At 63.3% G+C, this 23036-nt stretch overlaps 1 protein-coding gene across 4 annotated transcripts in view; it reads right to left on the bottom strand.

The window, feature by feature from the left end:
• The window catches only part of KCNQ1 (potassium voltage-gated channel subfamily Q member 1), a 299167-nt gene that overhangs the window by 197299 nt on the left and 78832 nt on the right, over window positions 1–23036 (bottom strand). For all 4 annotated transcript variants that reach the window (XM_046016811.1, XM_046016812.1, XM_046016813.1 and 1 more), the window contains exons 7-10: window positions 15288–15398; window positions 14500–14595; window positions 12388–12510; window positions 11385–11529 (exon numbers count right to left, since the gene is read on the bottom strand). In XM_046016811.1, coding sequence (XP_045872767.1) covers window positions 11385–11529; window positions 12388–12510; window positions 14500–14595; window positions 15288–15398 — 475 coding nt within the window. The remainder of the gene's footprint in view (window positions 1–11384; window positions 11530–12387; window positions 12511–14499; window positions 14596–15287; window positions 15399–23036) is intronic.

Here is a 23036-nt window from a genome sequence, read left to right as displayed (position 1 = left end):
CAGGCATGGGCTCCAGACGTCCCCTGCGCGTGTCTGGCTGCGTTTGTGTATTTGTAGGTGTATCCATTCATGTGCATTTCCTTAGCTCTTTACATAGAAGGGACGAGAAGGGAAAACGCCAAGTAGCAACAGGCACACCCAGGGCCCAGAGTTTGGTCTCCCACCCGTTAAAAAGAACCAGAACTCCCTGGAAAATTGGTGATCTCTGGGGTTGGAGCAGAGCGTGCAGGAAATAAGCCTGAATCTTGTTTTACCAGAACATAAAGAAATGCTAAAGAACAAACACCCAAAAATAAATTAAAAAAATAAATTAAAAAATGTGAGCATGTCACAAGGACACAGAAGCCAGCTTGAAAGGGTTTCCAGCGGCCAAATCTGGGACACTCTGAGTAGAGATATAATTCGGGACGGTAAGAAGGAGCCTACAAAAATCCACGAGCCCATGCATATAGATAATAAGTCAAAAGAAGTAAATAAACGGGGGAGAAGGAAAGTTTTTCCCACAGGACAAAGTTGAGATGTTTTGCCTCGGAATACCGTTCTCACTGGACAGATTTGAGTAGGTTGGTGGCAGAGGGTGAGGGCTGGAGAAGCCGCGTTTTGCAATCAGCCTCATAAACATCGGTTCCAGGAAAGCTCTAAATCCAGGAGACATTTGTTCATAAGCAACAGGATATGTTCACGGCTTTAGATTACGTCCCCCAGTTGCTTATCAGCAGCACAGAATGACTCTTTGATGGTGATTAAAGCTGCATCACCAGCGAGGGCTGGAAAGCATCACAGGCCTCGGGCTGGGTCCCCCCGAGAAGGACACGCTGTCGCTGACAGGACATTCCAGCTGGGAAGGCACAAGCCAGATCCAACCAGAAGGAAACATGCAGCAAAACCCCCAAGCCATGGCAGGGCGGTCACCCCCAGAAACTTGAATGTCATGAGAGGCAGAGACCGGGCGTGCTCCGGAGTAGAGAGGCCCAGAGAGCTGCCTCCCCTCCCCGGACCCCTGGACTGGACGCTGGCCCGGAGGGGGACGTATGTGAAAGGCTCAGCCACGGCCGCCGGCAGCACTGGGACACAGACGGTCTGGAGGGGAAAGGACGGGACCCACGTCTGCGGGCGGAGGGGGGGAAGTGTGCCATTACCTTAAGACAGGGTCCCTTTACCTTGAGGAACTGCCTGGCCGAAGGGTTGGGGCAAAGGTCCGTGGGGCGTGTGGCTTATAAGGCAAGGGCTCAGCCACCAGCCACGTGGCTGTCCACGTTGGCAGGGGTTCTCGCGGTAAGGGGAAGGCGCTACTCTGACCCGTGGCAGGCGGCGGACAGAGGAGCGCGCGGACAGTTCCGACCTCACTCGTGTCCTTGCTGTCGTCCTGCAGTTCAAAATCACGCCCAAGTAAACGGGTTAAAAGGGCCCAAACCTCCAAGAACTCCAAGGTGTCCCTTCAGCCTAGCGGTCTTCAACTGGGAGCGGTATCCGCCCCCCCACAAGGGACACTCAGCACGATCTAGGGACGTCCCACTCGTTGGAACACCGCGGCGGTGCTGCTAGGCCCCACCAGAGGCCAGGATGCTGCCCGCCATCCCGTGGTGCCACGGCAGCCCCGCCACGAAGTCTGATGTGGCCCCAGATGTCAGCAGGGCTGTTGGGGAGGAGCCCCCTTCCCTCCTCTGGCCAGAGAGAACGCTGCCCTGCTGCAGGCGGCTGCACGGGGTAGCCCCCTGTGGCAGGGAGACACCAAGCAACCCCCACGGACGTCCGTCACGCACCTGCTCCAGGGGTAGGGGCTGAGCGGGTCCCTGAGGCTCAGAGTTCTGAGCGCCCCGGCCCAGCACCCGTGCAGGTGACCTTTGGAGAAGGGGCCTCGAAGAAGGGTCCGGTGAGGCCGTTAGTGTGGTTCCCACTCTCGCTTCAGCTGGCGTCTCTATGGAAGCAGGAAATTTGGACGAGGAATAGAGGGATGGCAGGGCTGCATGGACACCGGGGAAGGGCTCTGTGAGTCGAGGCGAGGAGGTGTCCTTCCACCAGCCCAGGACCGAGCAGCCTAGGCCATGCCTCGATCTGGTCTTTCCGCCTCTGGGACAGTGACGGAAACTTCTGTGGCTTAAGCTGCACACGGTGGGTAGTATTCTGTTACGTAGCCTCTAGCAAACTCATGCATCCCGGCCATGAGCGCAAAGAAACAAGAGGACTTGGACGTGGGGTTCGGGTCAGGTTTCTGAAACACTGGCCCAGCCCGAAGCAACGGAGATCCCTGACATGGAGAAAGGCCGTGGCTCATGCCCACTGTGGGGGACGAAGGAGAGACCGGAATCTCAGGCCGGACCGCCCTGGCGGCCTTGAAGGCCGTGTCAGTGTGTGCACTGAAGGGGAGAGACAGGAAAGCAGGTGTGACCGGAGGCCACGTGCCTGGACAGCAGCGAGCAGCCCCTGTTCCAGCCAGAGCACGGGGACAGCCAGAGCAAACCCCAGACTACTCACAGGGGTCCCAGAGGCGAAGGGCACCAAGCAAACAAGGACCAAAGAACTCACCAAAGCCTCCGCATCACACCCAGCCCCAGAGTTGTATAAAACAAGACAATCTCAAGAAGCCATAACAGATCAGCCCCAAGATCTGTGGTGTGAGGAGCCGGTGGAGAGGGGGCTGTCTGGCAGGGGAGGAGGGCCAGCGGCTCAGGAAGCCGGCGACACACAGGCCCAGGGAGGGCACTCCCATGTTCTAACTCGCTTGGTCGACCCCACAACCCGGGGTGCGGCCCTGCTAGGATCCCCATTTCGCAAGTCCGGAAACCAAGGCCCAGAGAAAGCGGTGGCTTGCTTAGGGTCACACAGCAGAGAAGGCCAGAGCTCCCGGCTGTGACGTTGTGCTCAAAAGTACCCCACGGGTCTGACCCTCAACTTCTAAAGACAAAATTGCAAAGGAAGAAGGATTTAATTTTCCTGTTCGCGAACTGGGCAGAATGTGGTGTCAGATTTAAAAACAGTAGTGACCAAAGCCAGGAAAGGTGGGACGGGGCTGAATGATGGCACAGATGCGTACCCGTGTGTGTGTGTGCGCGCACGTGCGCGAGCGGGATCTGTCGCAATGTAGGTTTAATCTGTGTATACAAATGAAAGTCTGTGTTTTGCAGATAGAGAATGTATCTTAACTTAGGCCCGCAGACCATTTACAAAAGCAATGCTTTCATGTTTGTACTTGGACTCAGAGAAAATCTTTACTGGAAAAACGCAACTATTTCAAAGGCCATATCTTCTCCCTATAAGCCCGTTAAATTAGGAACTGGAACAGAGATTAAAAAAAAAAATGTTCTGCTTAAAAAGTGAGAAAACATTTCTTCAGATGAAAGAGAAAGTCAAAACATAAACACGACCAAGAAAGCAGAGCCGAGGAGCATGCTTCCCGGCAAGATGCGCAGCGCAGCCGGCGCGGCCGTCAGGGGCGTCCGACGTCTGCCACGCCGGCAGCGCACACTTCGAATCAGCCCACTGCCGTTCTTCGTTACGCTTTTTTCTTAAAAAAAGTGAATTAATCTGAGAAAGGGAATGAATCGGTGTAAAAGCCCAGGTCGGGAAAACAGAAAGCAAAAAAGCAAAAAGGTAGTGTTTGGATAAGAAAGTCTATAATAACGTAAGACAAACCAGACCAACCACTCATGAGATTGGGGGGGGGGGGCGCACAAAACCGTAAGAGCCTCAGCCGCCCAGAGTGGAAGAATGGAAGGCACTAGAAATAACTGTTGCTCCCAGTGGCAACATAATTGCCACCTTGGCAGAGTAAATAGCAATGAATATGCCCCCACGAGAGGCAGCACGTTGATTTGGAACAAATTAGCATAAAACAGACTAAAAGGAGATTAAAGATCTCTTTTAACACACGCACCAGCCCACACGGTTTTCCAGCCTTGCTGCGCCTTCGCGCCTCAGAGAAGGTGGACCCCGGCCGTCCCGGGGCGCAGGGAAAGGCCGGCGGAGCTACCCCCCTCCAACCCTGTATCTGCTCACACCTGCGGGCTGGTGTCCTCCTCTTGCAAGCCCAAGGTTCAGGCAGCTGGGGACGCTGCCTTCCCTCAGCGCGGAGGGGACCCTCTCGCGGGGTCAGTGGCTACTGGGTATGCGGACGACACCCCCCGGGAGCGGAGCTCCACTTGGGGACGCTGGTGGTTCGCCATCTTTTGCTGTTTAGAAACTGCAGGAATCAGTCCCCAGTCACGGGTCTTTGGGGGGGGGTGTCCAGAGCTTTCACACAAACCGCCTCCGCGCCTCCAAAGCGGCGGCCCCCACACATCCTCCCGGCGTCCACAGCTGGGTCGAGGCTTCCCAAGCTCGCCGGCCCACGGGCCACCAGCCGTCAGAGAAGTCAAGCCCCCAAAGCTTTAGTTTGATCCCCGTGATCATGATGGAGGCTGCCAGCCCCTGGTCGTCTGTCCGAAGCTCAGTATCTTCTTTCTCGAATTGTACTTCTCCCTTCTATCCTTCTGTCCTCAGGACGTACAGGTTCCCCACAGCCTGATGAAATCAGCCTGACGGGCATGACTGAGCCCGATGTGTGTGACCATCGCCCCAGGTTATCATTAAAAAAAAATTACTTGAGGTACTTTTTGCTCTGCAAAATATCTATGGTTTTTGTTTTTTTTTTTAATCGAGGCATCACAGAGACACAACAAACTGCCCGTGATTCAAGTGTACAGTGTTGGTGATTTTGGACACGGGAAGCTGTCGGCGCAGTCAGGATCACGAGCATCCCTGTCACACCCGCCCCCCGGGTCTCTCTGTGGCCTTCTGGGCTCCCCCCAACCCGAGCCCCGTCGCCATGCATCCCAGGCCCTCGCTATAGAGCAGTCTGCGATTCCTAGAGTTTCATACCAACAGAAGAAGGCACCCTGAGCTCTTTCCCCTTCTCCTTCGCTTCCTTCCTTCCTTCTCCTGGTCTGGCTTCCTTCACTCAGCCTAATTATTCTGCCATTTATCCAAAGCCGTTGTGTGTGCTCATGGCTCATTCTCAGTTAGTTCTGAGTGATGGTGTATCATCCCGTGGGGACACCCAGCACCCCGAGACCGCAACCCGAGCCAGCGGCAGGCGCTCCACCGAATGAAGCACCCGGGGGCCCCTCGTTGTGATTTTAAATTGCGTCTCTCTCATAACGAATGACATCAAATATATTCTCTGGTGCTTCTCCATTTCTCTCTCTTTTAACGATTTTGTTTACTTGTTTGCGAGAGCAAAAAAGAGAGCACGAGAGGGGGTAGGGTGGGGGAAAGGCAGAGGGAGCAGAGGGCTTCCCGCTGAGCAGGGAGCCTGATACGAGGCTGGATCCCAGGACCCCGGGATCATGACCAGAGCCCACGGCAGACGCTTCACTGACTGAGCCCTCCAGGCGCCCCTGTTTCTCTTCTTTGATGAGTGTCTGTTTACACCGTTTGCCTGTTTTTGTTTTTGTCTTATTGCTCAGCCATAAGCATCCCTCTCGTATTCTGGACACAAATCCTTTATCAGATGGCTGATTTGGAAATATTTTCTCCCTGTCTGGGCTTTATCTTTTTATCCTCTTAATACCGTCTTTCAAAGAGAGGTTTTTAATTCTGAGAAGTCCAAAGGGTTGGTTCTTATCAGGGCTCACGCTGCCGGGTCGTGCTCGACAAGCTCAGCTCTCTCGTCACGGAGATTGTCTCCCGCGTCGTCTTCTGTAACTCTCAGGCTTCTATTTCCGCGATAAATTTCGAGTTGATTCTTGGATATGCAGCGAGATGTAGCTCCAAGCTCACCACTGGACACGTGGATGCTCCAGTCGCTGCCACACGGCTTGCTGGAACGCCGTCCCTCCTCCGCCAACCTGCCCTCAGGCCTCGGCCAAAAGTCACCTGTCCCCACGGCCCGTAGGTCTACGCAGACTCTGTTCTGCTATCGTTCTATTTACTCGTCTCCATGCTAGGGCTGGCCCTCCAACTTTGCTCCTTTTCAAACGTTATTTTGGAACTTTGGGGTCATTTCCATGCAAATTTCAGACCCGGCTCGTTAGTTTCCACAAAACGCCCGCGGGATCCTCATGCCTGCTGCACTGTACGGAGATGAGCACGAGGCTGGTGACCCAGCAGCACAGCGCAGCCCTCCCCGGCCCTGGGGATTCTGTGACTTCTCCTGGCAACGTTTTACGGTCTCCAGGGCTCAGCGCTCGCATCGTCCGTCAGACTGTCCTCTGAGTATTTCGTGTTCTTAATATTACAGTAAGTGGCCTTTTTAAAAAAACAATTTTAGAGAGAGTGAGCGTGAGTGGAGGGGCTGTGGCAGAGGGAGAAGCAGGCTCCCCGCTGAGCAGGGAGCCCGATGCGGGGCTCGATCCCAGGTCCCCGGGATCATGACCCGAGCCAAAGGCAGGTGCTCAACCACAGAGCCCCCGGGCGCCCGCTTCAGAGTATTTGCCAGCAGAACGCCGAGGTGGAACGGACGCTTTCATGGGACCTGCCTCCGCTCACGCGCTCACTCCGCGGTCGTCCTGCCACGCAGCAGGTTCCACACCGAGAGCCGTGCCACCCGCCCACGGACAGGGCTTCACCTCTTCTTTTCCACCCCGGACGTCGGCGATGTCTTGTTCTTGACCGTTCCACTGGCTAGAACCTCCTGGTCACGCGGACCGCGGGTGACAAGAGCCGTGTGCCCTTGTCCTTGTCGTGCCCCGATCTCGGGGGAAAGCATCCCGTCTTTCTTGATGAAGCGTCCGAGCTGGCGTGTATATGTTGACAGTCGTACGCACAGAGCGAGCTCCTTTGTGCTTTTCCTCTGCGGGAGCTCTCGTAATGGATGTCTGACCCGGACCCCGCGGCTCGCGCCAGGAGAAAGCTCAGATAAGACAGGCCTGGGTCACAGAACCCCTGCTCTGGTCCTCTGCAGCCAGGGCTGGGCCTTGTCCTCGGGGTCCCCAGGGACAGTCCCCAGAGTAAGTGGGGGGTATGTTACAGACACACTCCTGGGCTCCCCGCGGGCCCTGTGACTCAGAATCTCCAGGTACAGCCTCTGAAATTCTGCTGGTCCGAGGGGGCCCCAGGGGGGTTCTGACCTGGAGCGTCACGGCCTGGCCCTTTGCCAGCAGGGAGCTCCCGGCTTCCCCTGCCTGGGACACTCTCTCTGTCCCCAAGACGAGGACTTCTGTTTCCAGCCAGAAACTGATGCCATCAAAACCCTCTCTCTACAAACTCCCCAACAAAGCTCACTGAAGTGACAAACGTCTTCTACAGGCTCGGCTGGGCACCCCAGGGCCCCAGCAGCCACAGCGCTGACCCCGCACGCTGGGGTTCCCAGGCGTCCCCTCCCCGGGGAGCTGCGGTGCGCCCCGGAGGAAGAGCCGGGCCTGCCACCAGCACGAGGCAGGAGCAGAGGACAGAGACGCCGGACGGACGGCCGCGAGCAGATTCGAGCCACAGAAACAAGGAAGCGGAAACCAACCCACCAAGCCAGGCGCGGTGAACGCAGAGAAGAGAGAAAGCCAGTTCGCGGCGGCCCGTGATCGTGGAGCGCGAGTGAAGCGTCAGCTCTCGCCACGTGGGGACGGGCGGGTTCTCTCGGGACAGCGGCCCGTGTTCACAGTGCGCGGGCGTCCAGGAAACCCTGCCCCGTCGACGTCTGGAGCGGCTCACGGAGCTACCCCTCCAGGGGACAAGGTCTCCAGAGCAGTGTCCCCTCAAGAGGACACAAGGGAGCCCTCGCTAGAGACCCCGCAGACCTCAGGGAACGAGCCGCTGTGGGACGCTGCAGAAGCCACCGCTACCAGAGACAGACCCTCCGAGGATGGTGGACAGTGGCGTCGTGGCACGGATGACGACATCGTGATGCACATGAGGACATCATGACGTGGAGAAGGACGCCGTGACCGGGACGATGGCTCTGGGATGTAGATCGCGACGACGTGGACGGATGACGTCACAACACAGGCGCTAACACAGCACGTTCGAGTGACGACTCGACGGCGTGCGCTCTGAGGGAGATGCCGGCTGCCAGGACGGAACAAGCCCTCGCACGAGGGTGCCCCGGCGTGGAGGATGGGCGCTCCTGGGAATGGAAATTTCAGCGGGGACCACCCAGTGGGTCAGACACATCACAACAGCCAGCCACCCGGAAAGAAGCCACCGAGGGGGTGGCCGGGAGACAGAGCAGGAAAACACGAGGGACCGCCAAGGTGGACAGGCTGAGACAGCTGAGCGGACGCTCCCAGGGCCGATCGGAGCCACGAGCGCGGCCATCCTTGGCGCTTATGTCCACACTGTGGGAAAGACACGGACCCTCAGATTCAGGGATCGCAGCGGACGGCGTGACGGAGAGAGCTCGCCGCACCCGCCCCGGCTCCACTGTGGAGACACGACCTAGCACCAGAGTCCCACGGGGTGAGAGGGGCACCAAGGAGCTGGACAACACCCGGACACCGGACCCCGCGGCGTCCGTACCTCAGCCCGCGACCTCTTCCCCAACCGACCACCACCCAACGGCAGAGGCAAAATAGGACGATTTCCGACAAACGAAAACCGAGCTGACCGTGCGCAGACCTGCCCTGAAGGAAGCACTCCCGAAGGCCCTTCAGGAAGAAGGACGTTAAACCCCAGTTCCGGAGCAGAAACCCAGAACCTGCCGGCGAGCACGAGCCAGGGTCACCGGCACACAAGCGACCAATGCAGAGAATTTAAAAAGGCAAAACGCAAACACGGGGGACGGCAGCATGGGCTGGGGCGAGGGTGGGCCCTGGGTGGAGGCCCGCAGGCGGCAGCGGGCAGAGCGCTATCTGACCCTTGCTGCCCACAGAGGGGAGTGCGAGGGGGGGCGCCTGGCGTGTGTGGCCAGGGGCGCTGTGCCGGCTGCCGACGGCGCACCACGAACTAGGCTCTTCTGGAAATGACCTGAGAGCAGAAGCATCAAGACCCCCTGACCGCCGCGGGCCCGGCTCTGCGTCAGCACCTCCCGGGCACATCTCCCTGGACAGGCTCGCCTCTGCCAAGTGTGCGATGGAAGGGGAGGCCTCCCTCTGCCTGGTACCCCCGAGTCTCCACTCTGCCCTGCCCTTGGGGTCACACCCACGCTGCCCGGGGCTGAGGGCCCCCTCCCACTGGCTTTGGCTCCTCCGACCCCCAGCCCCACGGGGACCGTGGCATGGCTGGTGCTGGCCTGGCCCCCTGGCTTGTCCTGTCCCCTCCCCATCCACGCCATCCTGGGTGGGGCTTGGAGAACACAAAGCTGGTCGTGACCACTAGCGCTCTGAGGACTTCGGGGACCAGCCCGTCCAGCAACTGCAGGCTCCGGGGCCCCGCTCCAGTCTTGGAAGGGAGGATCATGTCAGCAACCGCACGCCAGGAGCCCATGCAGGCCTCTTCACGGGGAAGGCAGGCTCGCTCGCGGGCTGCAGGAGGAAGTACGCGACATGCCCAGGTTGGCGAGCACACGGAGCCACAGGGGCATGGCTACCCCTCCCCCATCCCAGCCACTGCCCCCTCCCTCCCTCCCAGACAGCTCGAGCCCGCACTGACGCCAACTCTTCCAAGAAGCCTTTGAGCCACACCAGGCTGAGCCCGGCACTTGTCCCCCAGACGCCCACAGGCCCAGCGCCCTCGCTGGGGTCCTTCCTCCTCCCCGGATACCAAGGAGGCCCTGTCGCCCCCCAGCCCCGGGGCGTCCCGCTGCCCTGCACAGGGTGGGCTCCTGACCACAGACCCCGGAGAGCTGGACGGGGTGAGCAGCCGGGGCAGGAGGGCTGGAGCCTGCAGAAGGACAGGGGCCCTGAGGGCAGGGCTCCTGCCGTCCACACCGCCCGCCGCCACCACAGGTCCTCCTGCGGCCGGTTAGGGCCCTTGCTGCGAACACGGGAGACCTGCTCAGGAACGACAGGGGTGCAGACCAGGCCCTGGAGACCATGAATGTGGGTGGACCGCCCTTCCCAGGACCCTAGGTGTCACAGGACAGAAGCTCAGAGACTCCACGGGCTCAAGAAACCGCAGAAGTGGGGAGCCGTGCGCAGGCCAGACCCGGGAGGGGAGGGCGCCTGCCTCCCACGCCCCTCGGCGCACCCACATCGCGCACGTGGCGAGGCTCGGGTGCAAGGCGTGGATCTGGCCGGGGAGGGGGAGCATTTAGCCTGGCTGCTCGCGCCCTGCTGCGCTGGGACCCCGGCTAGGGCCCTTCCCGGTGACGGCATCTGCCCGGGATGAGGCCCCCTGTCCCCCACCAAGGCTCTCGAGAGTCTCAGCCACCACCCCCAGGCTGGGGGCCGCACAGGGCCCCCGGCGGCCAGGCCAACAGCTCAGGCTCTGGCAGCGGCGCGGCTCGGGCTGGGCTGACTTACGGTGGCGGCGGGAAAGCAAAACCGCTCCGTGCAAAAGCACTCACGAAGGGAGCCCGGGTTCCCCACCCTCGTGCTCATTACCATTCTGGAGGCGTCCCGGGCACTTCGTCCCAGCAAGGAGTCTGAATGCGGCGCCCACATTCAGCGAACAGCAGAGACGCCGCGCCCCACGCCCGACCCGCCCAGTAGCATTTGCGCGCAGCCCCCATCGGCACCGTGACAATGGTCCTGCCCCTGGATCCGGAGCTGGGGGGGCCCGGGCATTTGTTGGCACAATTGTCCCTTGTGCCCACTCCGGGGGGTGGGCGGGGAGCGCGACTCGGGGGCTCTCCAGCGAAGTGGCCAGATTCAGGCCAGAGCGAAATCCCGACTGCATGGGATGGGGCCGCGGTGGCCCAGTGCCCAGCGGGGTGGGCGCCCTGGCCCGGTCCACAGGCAGCCCCGAGGCACAGGGAGTGGCCATGGCCCCTTTCTGGAGCACTTTCTACCCTGCTGCCAGGGGACTGGGACCCCACACAGGGGGACGCATGAGTGGGTCAGCCGCCTGGGAACCCAGCATGTGGCGGGCCGGGCGGCCGGCAGCACAAAGCGTTAGCACCAAGGTGAGCCCGTCCCTCTCTGCCGCAGGTGAGACTGCGGCTCTGCCCGTACAGCGGCCGGTAAGCAGGCATGCTCCGCTGGGTGCCAGGAAGCGGTCCCAGAAGGGAGAGACAGACACAGAAATGCCCGAAAAGCAAAGACACGCGGCGTTGAGGAAGGGGACGAGGGTGGGTGCACAGATGGGCTCTGGAGGTCCCGTCCCCGCTCCACCGGGAACGGGGGGTCAACATGCCCAGGCCGCTTCCAACCTGCCAGCCTCGGGGCGCAGCCACACGGCGCGACCGAGGCAGGGCTGGTCCCTCCAGCCCAGCGCGTGGAACGGAGCAAGAGGAAGGGTCCCTCCGGGGTGGGGTCCCACCTCCTCAGGAGGACCCGCCTTTGAGCTGGTGGGTGGGGGGCAGGGTGTCACGGGGCAGACGCCGGGTCTGCAGGAGCCGAGTTCCCGTCCCCACGCCGCCACCCGGGGCTTCTCACCAGAGTTGTCACAGCTATCTGCGGAGAAGTGGTCTGGCTTCCGGTCCTCTGAGACGGGCTCACACGTGATGTGGGGGACCGTGAGCATCTTCTCTCCGGGATTCAGCCCGTTGTCCTTGTCCAGTTTGAACTTCTTTCTCTTTACCTGAAACGACGAGCAAAAAGCCAACGGTTCCTGGGCGTCCGCTAGCCCCAGAACCCCTTGGCAGTCCCCGCTGGGCACCGGCCAGAGAGCCAGGCCTCAGGGCCAAGCACTGGCCTGGTGCATGCAGACGGGGGGGGGGGGGGGGCATGGCCCTGCGGAGAGGCTGGGGTCCTGCAGGGGGCTTGGGCCGAGGGGCAGGTGGCCAGAAGCTGGCAAACAGGTAAACGTCCCAGAACGCACAGGGGTGCAGGCCAACAAGGCCGCCAGGAGCGATGGCCCGTGCTGGGGTGGCCGGCAGAGCTGCTCTGAGGGGTCAATGGTGAGGAGCCAGGGGACGGGAGGGTGCAGGGGCTCTGGGGACAGCTGGGCATCCCCACCAGGTGTGGGCAGGGACACCTCGTTCACCACAGCAGCCAATCACGAACGACATCCTTGCCCGAGGCCTGCCCAACCCCCTGCACCACGACCTCAGGCTCTTCCCCGAGCCGGGACGCCACCTCCTCCCCCAGCGACGCGCACGGTGCCCCGCAGACAAAGCCTGACACCAGGGCCCTCTCGAGAGCCTTCTCTGCCACCACAGGCCAGATCCCGGCCCGTCCTGCGCCCTGGGGCTCCTTCTCGGGCCCCCCACAGCCCCGGTCTTGTAGCCCCCATCCCACACACCCCTGGGGTCAGGGGCCCCCGGGAGGGCAGCACCCGGTCATGCTCCCCAACCGCAGCCCGGACCCGGAGCAGTGGGGCCTGCCCTAGCAGAGCTCAGCTGAGCCCAGGGTCAAAGGCTGGCCGGGAGCTGTGGCCCCAAGGCCTGCCGGCCTGCTACCGAGGGACACCGTCTAGAAGGCAGGCAGGGGCTCTTACCATGACGGACTTCTTGGGCTTGGGGCTGGGGGACAGCAGGGCATGGCTGCGGGCCGGCTTGCGGACGTAGACCTTCCAGGTGCAGGACTCGGGGTTCTCGGCCGCGTAGCATCTCCACGCCGTCTGGAGCAGCAGGAGGGGGATGCGGTCAGCGGCCCGGCCGCCCCACGGCCTCCAGTGGGAGCTGCCTGCACCCCGGCCTGCAGGCCAGCCCCCCACTGGCCAGGGCCTCACGCGCTGCCTGGGACTCAGCTCGGACACCACGCAGGCCTTCGTCTGAGACCCCAACATACCTGCCCCCCCTCCCCCAGCCTGATCCCTCCGTAGAGGCAAAGACACCTGCCGGCTGCCTCTCCTTGGGCCACAGCCAGCGGGTGCGCTCGGCAGGTTCAGGGACGGGCTCAGAAACAGAACACCCAGGCCTTGGGCACCCGGCAGGATGGGTGGGGGAGCAAGGCCCCTCCCAGAGTCCCAAATGCGGGGTCCTGGGGCCTGGGGCCGTCTGTAGTCATGGGGAGCCGCTGGATAGCTGCCGATGAGGATGCACGCTGGGGGCCTTGTACTGGCAGCGGGGCTGGCAAGGTCCCAGGCGGCCAAGACACCACCCGTGATGGGGACCTGGGCAGACAGGGCAGCCCTCATGCCACCTACGGGAAAGGCCACACAGGCCTGACCGCTCCGAGGCCCACTTTCCCCGGCGGCAGGCACGTGTCCTGCCCACGAGCGTCCTGCCCAGGAACTGCTCAGTTCCCACCTCCCCGGGGACCCATCCTCCCCCCGAGGCATGCCCACGGCCCTTTGAATGCCCTGCCCGAGCGTGGGCTTTGCAGGGGGCTCGCCCCCAAGGCCCCAGACTCCACGAGGAATCCACCACACTCCCCTCCCGCCAGCAGTCTGCCCACAGCGGCCTGGGCTGGTTTTACGGCCTGATTTATGGTCTCCCAGAAAGGAGAAGGCTGTGGGGCCATAAAACCAGGCCTGTGGGGGCCCAGCCCCTCCGCTTTATGGCCCTGCTATTTCCTTCCCGTCCAGGTCCACGTCCAGGCCCCAGACGGCGGGTTCCGGAAGGGCTTCAGAGGCACGCAGGGAGCCTGGGGCTGAGCTCTGGCTCCCGGGTGGAGCAGCGCCTGATGGCCGGCGTCCCTCACAGGGCCACACAGGGCACAGGAGGCAAGGTCATGAGGGGGAACCCAGGGCATCCCTAGGGGGCATCCAGTCCTGGGTGCAGTTGCCCCACTGGGCAGAGGGGCACATCCACGGCTGGACGCGGACCACGCCTACGCCCCAGGATCCCCCTCAACTACTCCCCAGGCCGGCCCTGGGCCTGCTCCTCCCCACTCTTCCGTCCCCAGACCCTCTGGGACCCGGTTTTCAGATGGTTTTTGGCCTTTGTTGGTATGAAAAGAACCAGCCGTTGTCTGGTGGGTTCCAGGGGCCCTGGGTCACGGGGCGGAGCAGGGCACTCAGGAACTCAGGTCCCCTCCTTCCCCGCTGCTCTTAGGCTCCGTCTCTCCAGCCCCCAGGCCTCATCACAGCAGCCCTGGGACCCCGATCAGCCACTGCGGGGCCCTGGAACCCAGGGTGTGGCCATGCGATCGGCTCACCAGTCCCACCTGCTGTCACAGGGGCGTCCAAGCTCCATGGGGTGCCGGGGACACCCAGAAGTGCCCATACGGCGTAAGCAGGGCCCCGGCCCCCCTGGGGGATGGCCACATGGGGACCCTTCCCTTTTCCCTGCAGACCTACACCAGTGCAGGGGGGGGGGCAGGCGGGGGCGGCCACGGAAGGAGGCTGAGGAACAAGACGCCAAGGTCAGCCTCTGTGGCTGGGAGGGGAGGGGCCCACGGGAAGACCCCCGCCCGGGGACTGGTCAGGGCGCATCCTTGTCCCCCGGCCATCCCCCCCAAGGATGTGACCCTCTGCAGGACCCTGTAGGGAGGGAGCCGGGCACCCGCGCTCCCGGGCCCACTAGTCGGTGTGGCCCCACAGTCTGCATCTCGACTCCAGAGGGATCCGCTCTGAGCGCCACGGCCGAGAGCAGCTTTGGGATGTCGGAACGGACACGGAGATGTGGCGGGTGCCGACCCGGCGACGCGAGGCCGCGCGCCTCACCTGAATGAGCGAGGCCGCCGCCGGGATCTGCCTGTTAAAGTGCTTCTGCCTCTGCTTCTGCTGGACCTTCAGGGCGAAGCCGGAGCCGAGGATCCCCTGGGAGGCAGCGGAGACCGGGGCTCATGTCCGCTCGCGCAGCCACTGCCCGGCCCGGCCTGGGGGACACGGCGGCGCCAGGGGCGCAGGGCAGGCGCCTGGTTGCCAGCCTGGGCGGAAGGTAGCCCCGTCTGAGAGGGTCTGCGGCTGCATGGCCGGGATTGCCAATAGCACAGACGGGACCAGCTTGGCGGGAAGCGAGCCCCTCGTCCACAGCGGAGACCAGTCGTACTCCCATGGGCGGCACGGGCACGGAATCCACACACGTGCCCGTAGGGAGTGACATGTCACAGACGCCCACGTTCTACAGGGACACATGGACACATGTGCCACACGGGCAACTAGAAGGTACAACCCTCACGGTCCACAATTTCTGGGGGGGATGTGAGTCAAGGCCCAGCTCAGGTCTCAGCAGGCGCACGGACTCCGCCTCCGCCATCACGAGGCAGCTGCTGCTGGGGCTTCCCCGTGTCCCCTCGGGGTGAATCCACGCCTGCACCCCACTGTCTGCTACTGAAGGCCCCCACTGACCGCTGCCCACACCTGCTGCCAAGGATGCTCTGGGGGCAGGAGGGCGGGGGCGCCTCGGAGAGCGGTGCTCGGGGGAGCAGGGGGGCAGCGGTGCTCGGGGGAGCGGTGCTCGGGGCAGCCCCGCCGGGAGCGCGTGCACGGCCCCGCCACGCAGCACCTACCGCCGGGAGTGCAAAGAAGGAGATGGCAAACACGGAGAAGCAGGAGGCGATGGTCTTCCCGACCCACGTCTGGGGCACCTTGTCCCCATAGCCGATGGTGGTGACCGTGACCTGTGAGAGGGGCCGGGGGCGAGGGTCAGGCCCGGAAGCTCAGCACACATGACTGTCCGGTCCGAGCCCGCCGCTCTGCTGACACGGGGCTCCTGCCCAGAGGAGAGCCGTGTCTCCCAGAGCCGACGCCCGGCAAGGAGCGAGGCCGTGGGTGTGTACCGGGGCGGGTGCCCCAGCGGGACTCCCTGGTGCACCACCTGCCCTGGCCCACAGCAGGGCCGCTGTCCCGGAGGCGGGAAGCTCCCACCGAGGCTGGTCCTCGACCAGGAGGACAGGAGTGAGGCGCCATTTCTTGATGCCACCCTGGGCACCAGATGGCTCATTCCCCCTTCTTCTGAGAGAACCAGACACAGCCCAAGCCTTCTTCTCAGTGGGGGTGCCGACCCTCGGAGCTGGCGGTGGGACCACGGGCACTGCCCCGCCCCAGGCTCCCGTCCCGCTAGCATCCGAGATCGGCTGCAGGGGGCCTCCAGCATGAGCCTGAACACGACATCCCGCAGGACTTGAGGACCCAGCCTGACTGTGCCTGTCGCTCAGCCCCGACGCCCTCGGGCCCATGCCTGCCTGGATGTTGGGTGCTGGGGCTGCTGTGGGCTTTGCTAGCATGGGCTCTGAGCCTGGCCATCAGACCAAGGATGCCCGGGTCCACAGCACACGTTCGCGCCCGCAGGCACCGTGGCCCAGAGCACCCATGTGGCTTCCTGCCTTTGGAGGTGAGCCTGGCCAGCACCTGCCCGCCCTGCCGTCACGTGCGTCGTGTTCTGAGCAGCCTGGCTTCTCCCCGCTGGAGCCTCCAGGCCAGGCTAGGCCAGGCCAGGCGAGAATAGCCTCTGGCAGGCCTGGGGAGGTCTGCACACAGCCTTCCCTCGATGCACGGCCCCGAGGAGCCAGTGTGGGCAACGGGGGGCAGAGAGCCAGGGCAGCCCACAGAACAGACGCCAACGGAAGGTGAGGCCAGACAGGAAAGGTGAGGTCTGCGGCAGCGACTGTCCATCCCGGGACCCCGGTGGGTGCACCCCACCAGATGTGGAGTTCAGAGGGTGGGAGAGACCCAGCGGCCACGGCCAGGCAGGGACACCCATGGGACCGCTCACAGCGCTGGAGCAGGCAGGGGAGGGGGCAGATGGAACAACGAGCCCATCGGCGGGCAGGTGGGTCCGGGCAAGCGCTCAGCTTCTAGCGCTGGGGGCGGCAAGGGCCGGGCGCTGCTGAGCCCACGGCAGCCTAACCATCATCTGCTTGGGGTCCCGGGACTTCCACAAGGGCCACCAACCCTCAGAAACACACATCCAAGCCCCCAACACGGAACGCGTGGTGCTGCCTATGGCCCCGTCCTGGACATGGGACACCAGAGCCTGTGGAGGTGGGTGCGGACCCAAGATGTGCCTCCCGCGCAGCTGGGGCACCACACGCGTGCACGCGCACACACGCTCGCACAGGCACGCACGCGCACACAGCCACGCACGCGGGCACACCCGGACGCGGCACAGGTGCCTGCAGGGTGGGACCAGACCGCCCCGGGGCTGAGGGCCAGCCTGACGGCCAGCTGGCAGGTAAGAGCCCCCTGGTCTGCAGGGCGTCCTCTCCCACAGCCTGCGCCCCCCACGGGAGGCCTGGGCTGCAGCTGCCCGCGCAGAGCACCTGGCGTGCGGAGCGACAGCAGGTCTGGGGCTGCCAACGGGGGAGGGCGACGTTAGAGCCGCACCTAGCCACCCCAAGAAAGTGAAAACGTTCGTAAAGTCTTTTCATTTATATAAACGTGGAACAGGCCTATTGCCGGTTTAATAAATAAACAAAACGTCTTTAAATGGCTCAGGGGTACTCTCCTCTGTGCTGAGCGTGGATCCGAGGCTCTCTGGGGTCCATGGCGACCGCCAAGAGTGCAGAAAGCACCGGAGACCAGTGAGTGTGCGAGCGGCTGCTGGACAGGGTGAGGCGGGGGCCACCGGTGGGGGGCTCCCACCCCAGGGCTAGGTTTAAGGGCGTCCCAGAAAACTCAAGCATACATTTTAAATGATCATCATGAATATTAAAAAAAACCCTGGTGACGGGGAAGCAAATGGGGGGCCACAGGCAGGGCCCCCAAGACCATCTCCCTGAGCAGACCAACCAGCACCCCGACCTCCCCAGCCCCACGACAGCTGGAGTACTAGGGCTCCCTGCGGCGGGCCGGCGGACACCAGGTGTCCAGCCAGGCGTCCCCCACCCTGCGGAGGGCACGTGCCTCTCACCCCAGGTCACAGACCCACGTAGTTACCGATGTCCTTCGGCTCTCGGAGGCCCATCCCCCCAGAGCTGCTGCTCTTCCTGAGATCACAGACTCGGGCAGCTCGGGGCGGCCCCCTCCTGCCACCATGCTCGCCACTCGCCCCCAGCCAGGGTGGTCCAGGGTGCAGAGCTGCACATCCTGGGCCCACAGACGTGGGGAGATACAGCACAGCCCCGGCGGCCCTCCCCTGGGGGCCGGCCACCAGGCAGCAGCCCAGGCAGAGCAGCTCACATGCAAACCCGCAGACGTGTGACACGGGGGACAGGGGGGACAGGGCCGTGGAGGCAGACGGGAGGGGAACCGAGCCGTCCTCATCCTCTGGAGGCTGGCGCTGGCGTGTCTGCTTGTCTCTGTGTCTTTGCTCACATTTCGAGGGACGGGAGGTTGAGGGAACCTTCTAGAACCATCCCCTGAGAAGCTGGCCCCGGTGTTTCATGCTTCTCTCTACAGCAGCCTCTGCAAGGCCAACCTCCAACGGGACGGGAGGCCCAGCCCAGAGACCGGGGCTGCCCTGGGGGCTTGGCCGGCCCACCGGGAGGCGGGCGGCCATCTGTGCGCGTGTGGCTCTGACGGCAGAGCAGGTGTGGACGCCGAGGGACTCACACCAGCGGTGCACCCGCTCGGCAAACGTGGGATGGTGTCATGAGTTAGGGACCAGCCTATGGAGGAGAAACGGAGGCTGACAAGGGCAGGCGCTGTGCGCAAGGTCTTATCGCTGGTCAGTGACGGAGCGGGCGCAACCCACTGGTCCACAGCACGACGCGGCAAGGCTGCAGAGCAAAGCCCTGGCCAGAGACTGCCGTGCCACCACGGGCCACCGACCTGCCTGGAGGAGGCCTGGATGGCACAAAGAGGGCAGTCAGGGGCCCAGGACGGTCTCGGGCCGTGACTGGCGGGAGCAGGGGTCCTCGGGCACCGGTCCTGAGGGTACGCTTGGCCCCGGCCACCATGGGGCTGCCCTGGGGGCCCTGGCCTGGCTGGTGGGAAACAGCCACGAAGGGGACACATGCTGGCACATGGGGGCTGGGGAACCGCCCAGCCAGGCAGGCAAACGATGGGTCAAAAAACAGCAAGCACCCTAAAAGAAATGGACTTCCTTCCACGGGCAGAACAAAGTCCCTGAACGCAGACACGCACAGCCCGCAGCCTCTCCCCCCATTAGTCCGCGGTCTCGCTCACGGGGGGCTCGGGCTCCGGCCCCATCCCCGCGCGGCTCACGGGCCCACGCACCAGCCGGGCTCCGACAGGACCCGCAGACGGCACGCCCTAGACGGGGGGTGGCCAGGACCCCTCTCTGCCCTTCTGTGCACAGCCCAGAGCCCAGAACAGAGGCTCACGTGTCCACCCTGTAGCAGGGCTCCGGGCTCCAGGTGACTCCACTTCAGGTCTCAGCTCAGACGTCACCGCCTCAGGAAGCCCTCCCTAACTGCCAGGGCAGAGAAGGTCCTCCAGGGACCCTGAAAATCACCCTGTGCAGACCGTGGCTGTAGCTCCGAGAGCAGGAGACGAGCGCTGCTTGCGCGTCGCTGCTCGGCGCTGGGCAGGACAGCAGCAACGCACCATCGCATCTGTGCGTGGAGAAGTAGGCTTTCCTGCCAAGAGCCAGCCTGCCTGGGACGACCGGACCGTCTAAGGAGAGTCCTCATCTCGGCCTTCCCGGGCCTCAGGCCCCGGTGAGCCCCACGCCAGCCCGAGCAGGTACTCCGCGGCCTCGCCGTTTTACGGATGGGGAAACTGAGGAACGGACCAATCCCATGCTCACTGGCCCCGGGACCAGGTCAACGGTGCCACTGAGTTGACGTCCTTGGAAGTGGACGCTGTGGTCTTCCCCCCTCATCTCCACCCCACCCCTCCTGAGGCATCCAGGAGTCCCTTCCGTGTGGCTGGCCTTGCCCAGGTCCTCGGGACAGGGATCAGAAACATGAGGCCCTTGGGGTCAGCAGGGGCCGAAACGCCTGCTCCGGAAGGGGCTGGAAGTGGGGAGCTGGTCAGGGGCAGAGTGAGAATCTCCAAACCAGAAGGGCTCAGGGCTGTGACTGGACCATGGCAGCCATAAACACTTTAGTGTGAATTAGGCGGCTATGGGTCCCACCCAAGTGCCTGGCTTTGGGGAAGGCCTAAAGAGCTGTGGCTGGCAAGGGCCCTCCATGGTTCATAGCCAGCCTTTGCCGCCTGCTCGCTGGGTGCCCGGGGCCCCAGGCTTCCCATGTCCTTGCTGACGTGGCTTCTCCAGCTTTGGTGGGTGTGGGCACTCGTTTGCTACCCAGTTTACAATGGGCCTGGCGAGGTCAGATAACCTGTGCAGGCCACATAGGTGGTGGGTGGCGGAGCTCCCGATCACGGAGTCCCTCACCTGGATCCTGTCTCCCAGAGTTCCCTCATGCTGACCACGTCTCTTCCCAAAAGGCTAAACCTGGAACTTTCTTGCCCTCACAGACATGAGCTGAAGCCCCACCTCAGGAGAAATGAACCCTGTTTCCTACCTTCACGGGGCCTGCCACGCCACAGAAGAACTCCCCCGCAGCTCCCTGGTGTCAGCCCGTGGGCAGGAGGTGCAAGTGGCCGCACTCACCTTGTGGGCTCCTACTCAACCTGCAAAACCCATCGCCAAGGTCCTTCCTCAGGGAAGGAGCCCACAGTCCTTCCCCAACACCGGTGGTCTACAGGCACAAGCTGGGGTCCTGCAGACTTTGGTTCTCAACCACCCAGCACCCGCAGGCTCTGCAGAGAGCTCCTGGCAGAGAAAGCCCCAGAACAGGTGGGGTCTGAGTGGGGTCCTGGCTTGCCAACCCTGGGCTCACCAGCCTCAGTTTTTCCAGCTACGGAGATCCTGACACTAGCCCTGTGTTCTTTTTTTTTTTTTTTTTTTTAAGATTTTTATTTATTTATTTGACAGAGAGAGAGATCACAAGTAGGCAGAGAGGAAGGCAGAGAGAGAGGAGGAAACAGGCTCCATGCGGAGTAGAGAGCCCGATGCGGGGCTCGATCCCAAGACCCTGAGATCAGGGCCTGAGCCGAAGGCAGCAGCTTAATCCACTGAGCCATCCAGGCGCCCCTAGCCCTGTGTTCTTGCCGGTGCTGATGGGGTGTGAATGTCTTGGGGGGGTCCTGTCCTCGGCCAGGCCCTTACTCAGCCCCCAGGCCCAGCTGACCTCACCCGGCCAGGAGGCAGTCCAGCCCTGGAGGCTGGACCCCTCTAGAACTGCCGGCTGAGGAGAGAGGGAACGGGAATCAGACTCTAAACGGCGGTTGAAATGCAGGGACGGGCTGCCAGCGCATTCGCTCTAAAAAGACTAAATTTAGAGCACGGGGTAAACAGCACCCGGCAGCCTCCGGATTTGAGAGACCCCCGGGCGCTAAACAGAGGAGCCCGTGTTTGCAAAAACGGCTTTTCCCTCCACTCAAACTTTAACACAAACAAACGCATTTTGTTCCAAGGGCGAAGTAAAGTCTTAAACGCCTCAGCAGCCGGGCACGGGGCGCCACCCCTGGGGGGGCAGGGAGCGTCGGGCGCCCCCCCCGGGGCTGGGGGACGGGAGGAGACACTCAGCCATTGAGCGGACACCCCCGTCAGACAACCTAGAACCAAGGCTTGTTGGTGGGGGGGGCTTCTCGTGAAGTCTGGCTGGGACTCTGCCATCCCGGGCTGAACGTGTCTCCCAGGCATCACGCCCACGCAGACCCTCAGAGCAGGAGCGTGTTTGGAAACGGCCTCTGTCGAGGTGGCTGCGGGACATCCTCCTGGTCTCCCCGGGCAGGCTCTAAACCCAAGACAAGTGTCCTTACAAGAGACAGAAGATGTGGCCACACACCCAGGGAGGCCTGAAGCCCCGGCGGCTGGAAGAGGCAGGAAGGACCCTGCCCAGAGCCTCTGGAGGGACTGCGGCTCTGCCCACGCCCGCGTCGCGGACTTCTGGTCTCCAGACTGGGACAGGCTACGCTGCTCTTGTGTTAAGTGCCTCAGACTGTGGGACTCCGATGGCCTCGCCGGGAGGTGGACACCCAGCTGTCCCCGGTGCCACGGCTCGTGAACTCAGTCACCTGTCTGTACCACAGACACCACTGAGCCCAGAGGCTGAGGACACCTAGGGCCACCCCCCAGGCACCCCAGCCCGGACGGGCTCGAGGGCCTCGGCGCGCCCGCTCCCCTGCTCTCCCCACGCAGGCGATGGCCCATCCCAGCTCCTGGTGGCCCAGATGCCCATTTTAGGGTCTATCCTGCCCATCCCTGAGAAGCCAGTCCGGCTTCTGGTCTGCCCGCAGCCCAGGCCTGTGGGGTGAGGGGCGTGGGGAGGGCACATGGAGCCCGGGACGGACACAGCGTGGAGACCAGAAATGGGCCGGCATGAGGCCTTTGCCACTCCCCCGCCCACGGGTGTCCCAGGGCGGCACCCCCTCTCCTGTCTGCCCCGGACAGGGAGCCTCGGGGCCAGCGCCCCCTCCTGCGAGAGGGAAACGGAGCCAGGACACGGGGAAGAGGCAGAGAACGTGCGCTGGGCGCAGTTGCAAATCACCAAACTCGCTTGAGAGCCCCAATCAGGGCCGGCCCCGTCTTGCATTTCTTGAGCTCTGTCCGAGACACGCCAGGAACACAGCCCATAACTCAAGCCTTGGGGGCCGCTCCTGCCCGGACAGCTGCAGGGGCAGCCGCGGCTATGAATGGGAGCCGTTTGCCCCGGAGCCCCGGGGGGCGGGGGGCCCGGGGCGGCCCAGAGGCGCAGGGCCTGGCGGGAACAATGGCCAGGCCAGGGCCCGCGGTGGCCGAGGCTGGCGCTGCAGCTGACGGCGAGGGCCGGGGCACCGGTGCCAAGCTGGGCACAAAGGGGCTGTTTTCCCGGCCGGCGGGCGGATGTTTGCACAGGTGTGGGAGTGGGGGCGCTGCTCGGCCCCGGGCTGGGGGCAGGGGAGCAGCCTCAGCCGCCTGCTGCTCCCGGAGCCGCCCGCGAAGGCAGGGAGGGCAGCGCCAAGGCTAGGCACTACTTATCAGCCGGGCCTCGGGCGATCACCCACACACTTCCTCCCGGCTCTGGGCAGCCTGTGCCCCCATGGGCCCATCACCGGGACTCGGCCCCTCCACCCGTCACCAGCAAGCTGCCCAGGGTGCTGAGCCCTCCCGCCCTAACCTGCTAGGGGCTGCCGCACCTGGGCCGAGGGGGCTCACACATGCCAGAACCGGGGCCGGAACTGGGGCTGGAACCAGCCCAGAGCTGGGTCAGCGTGTCCTTTCCTTCCTTGAGCAGCCTGGCACACCGGAAGCTTCCAGAAAAGACACAGACTCGCCAACATCAGGGGCCCTCCCTGCGTGCTTGGCCTCGCAGGCGTGAGACACAAACACAGCGGGGCGTGGGCCGGCCTGGGGGGGGCCACAG

Source organism: Meles meles, chromosome 8 (genome assembly GCF_922984935.1).
Source record: "Meles meles chromosome 8, mMelMel3.1 paternal haplotype, whole genome shotgun sequence".
Classification (NCBI taxonomy): Eukaryota; Metazoa; Chordata; class Mammalia; order Carnivora; family Mustelidae; genus Meles; species Meles meles.
Note: the sequence above shows the minus strand (reverse complement) of the source record. Positions and strands in the feature narration are given on the sequence as shown.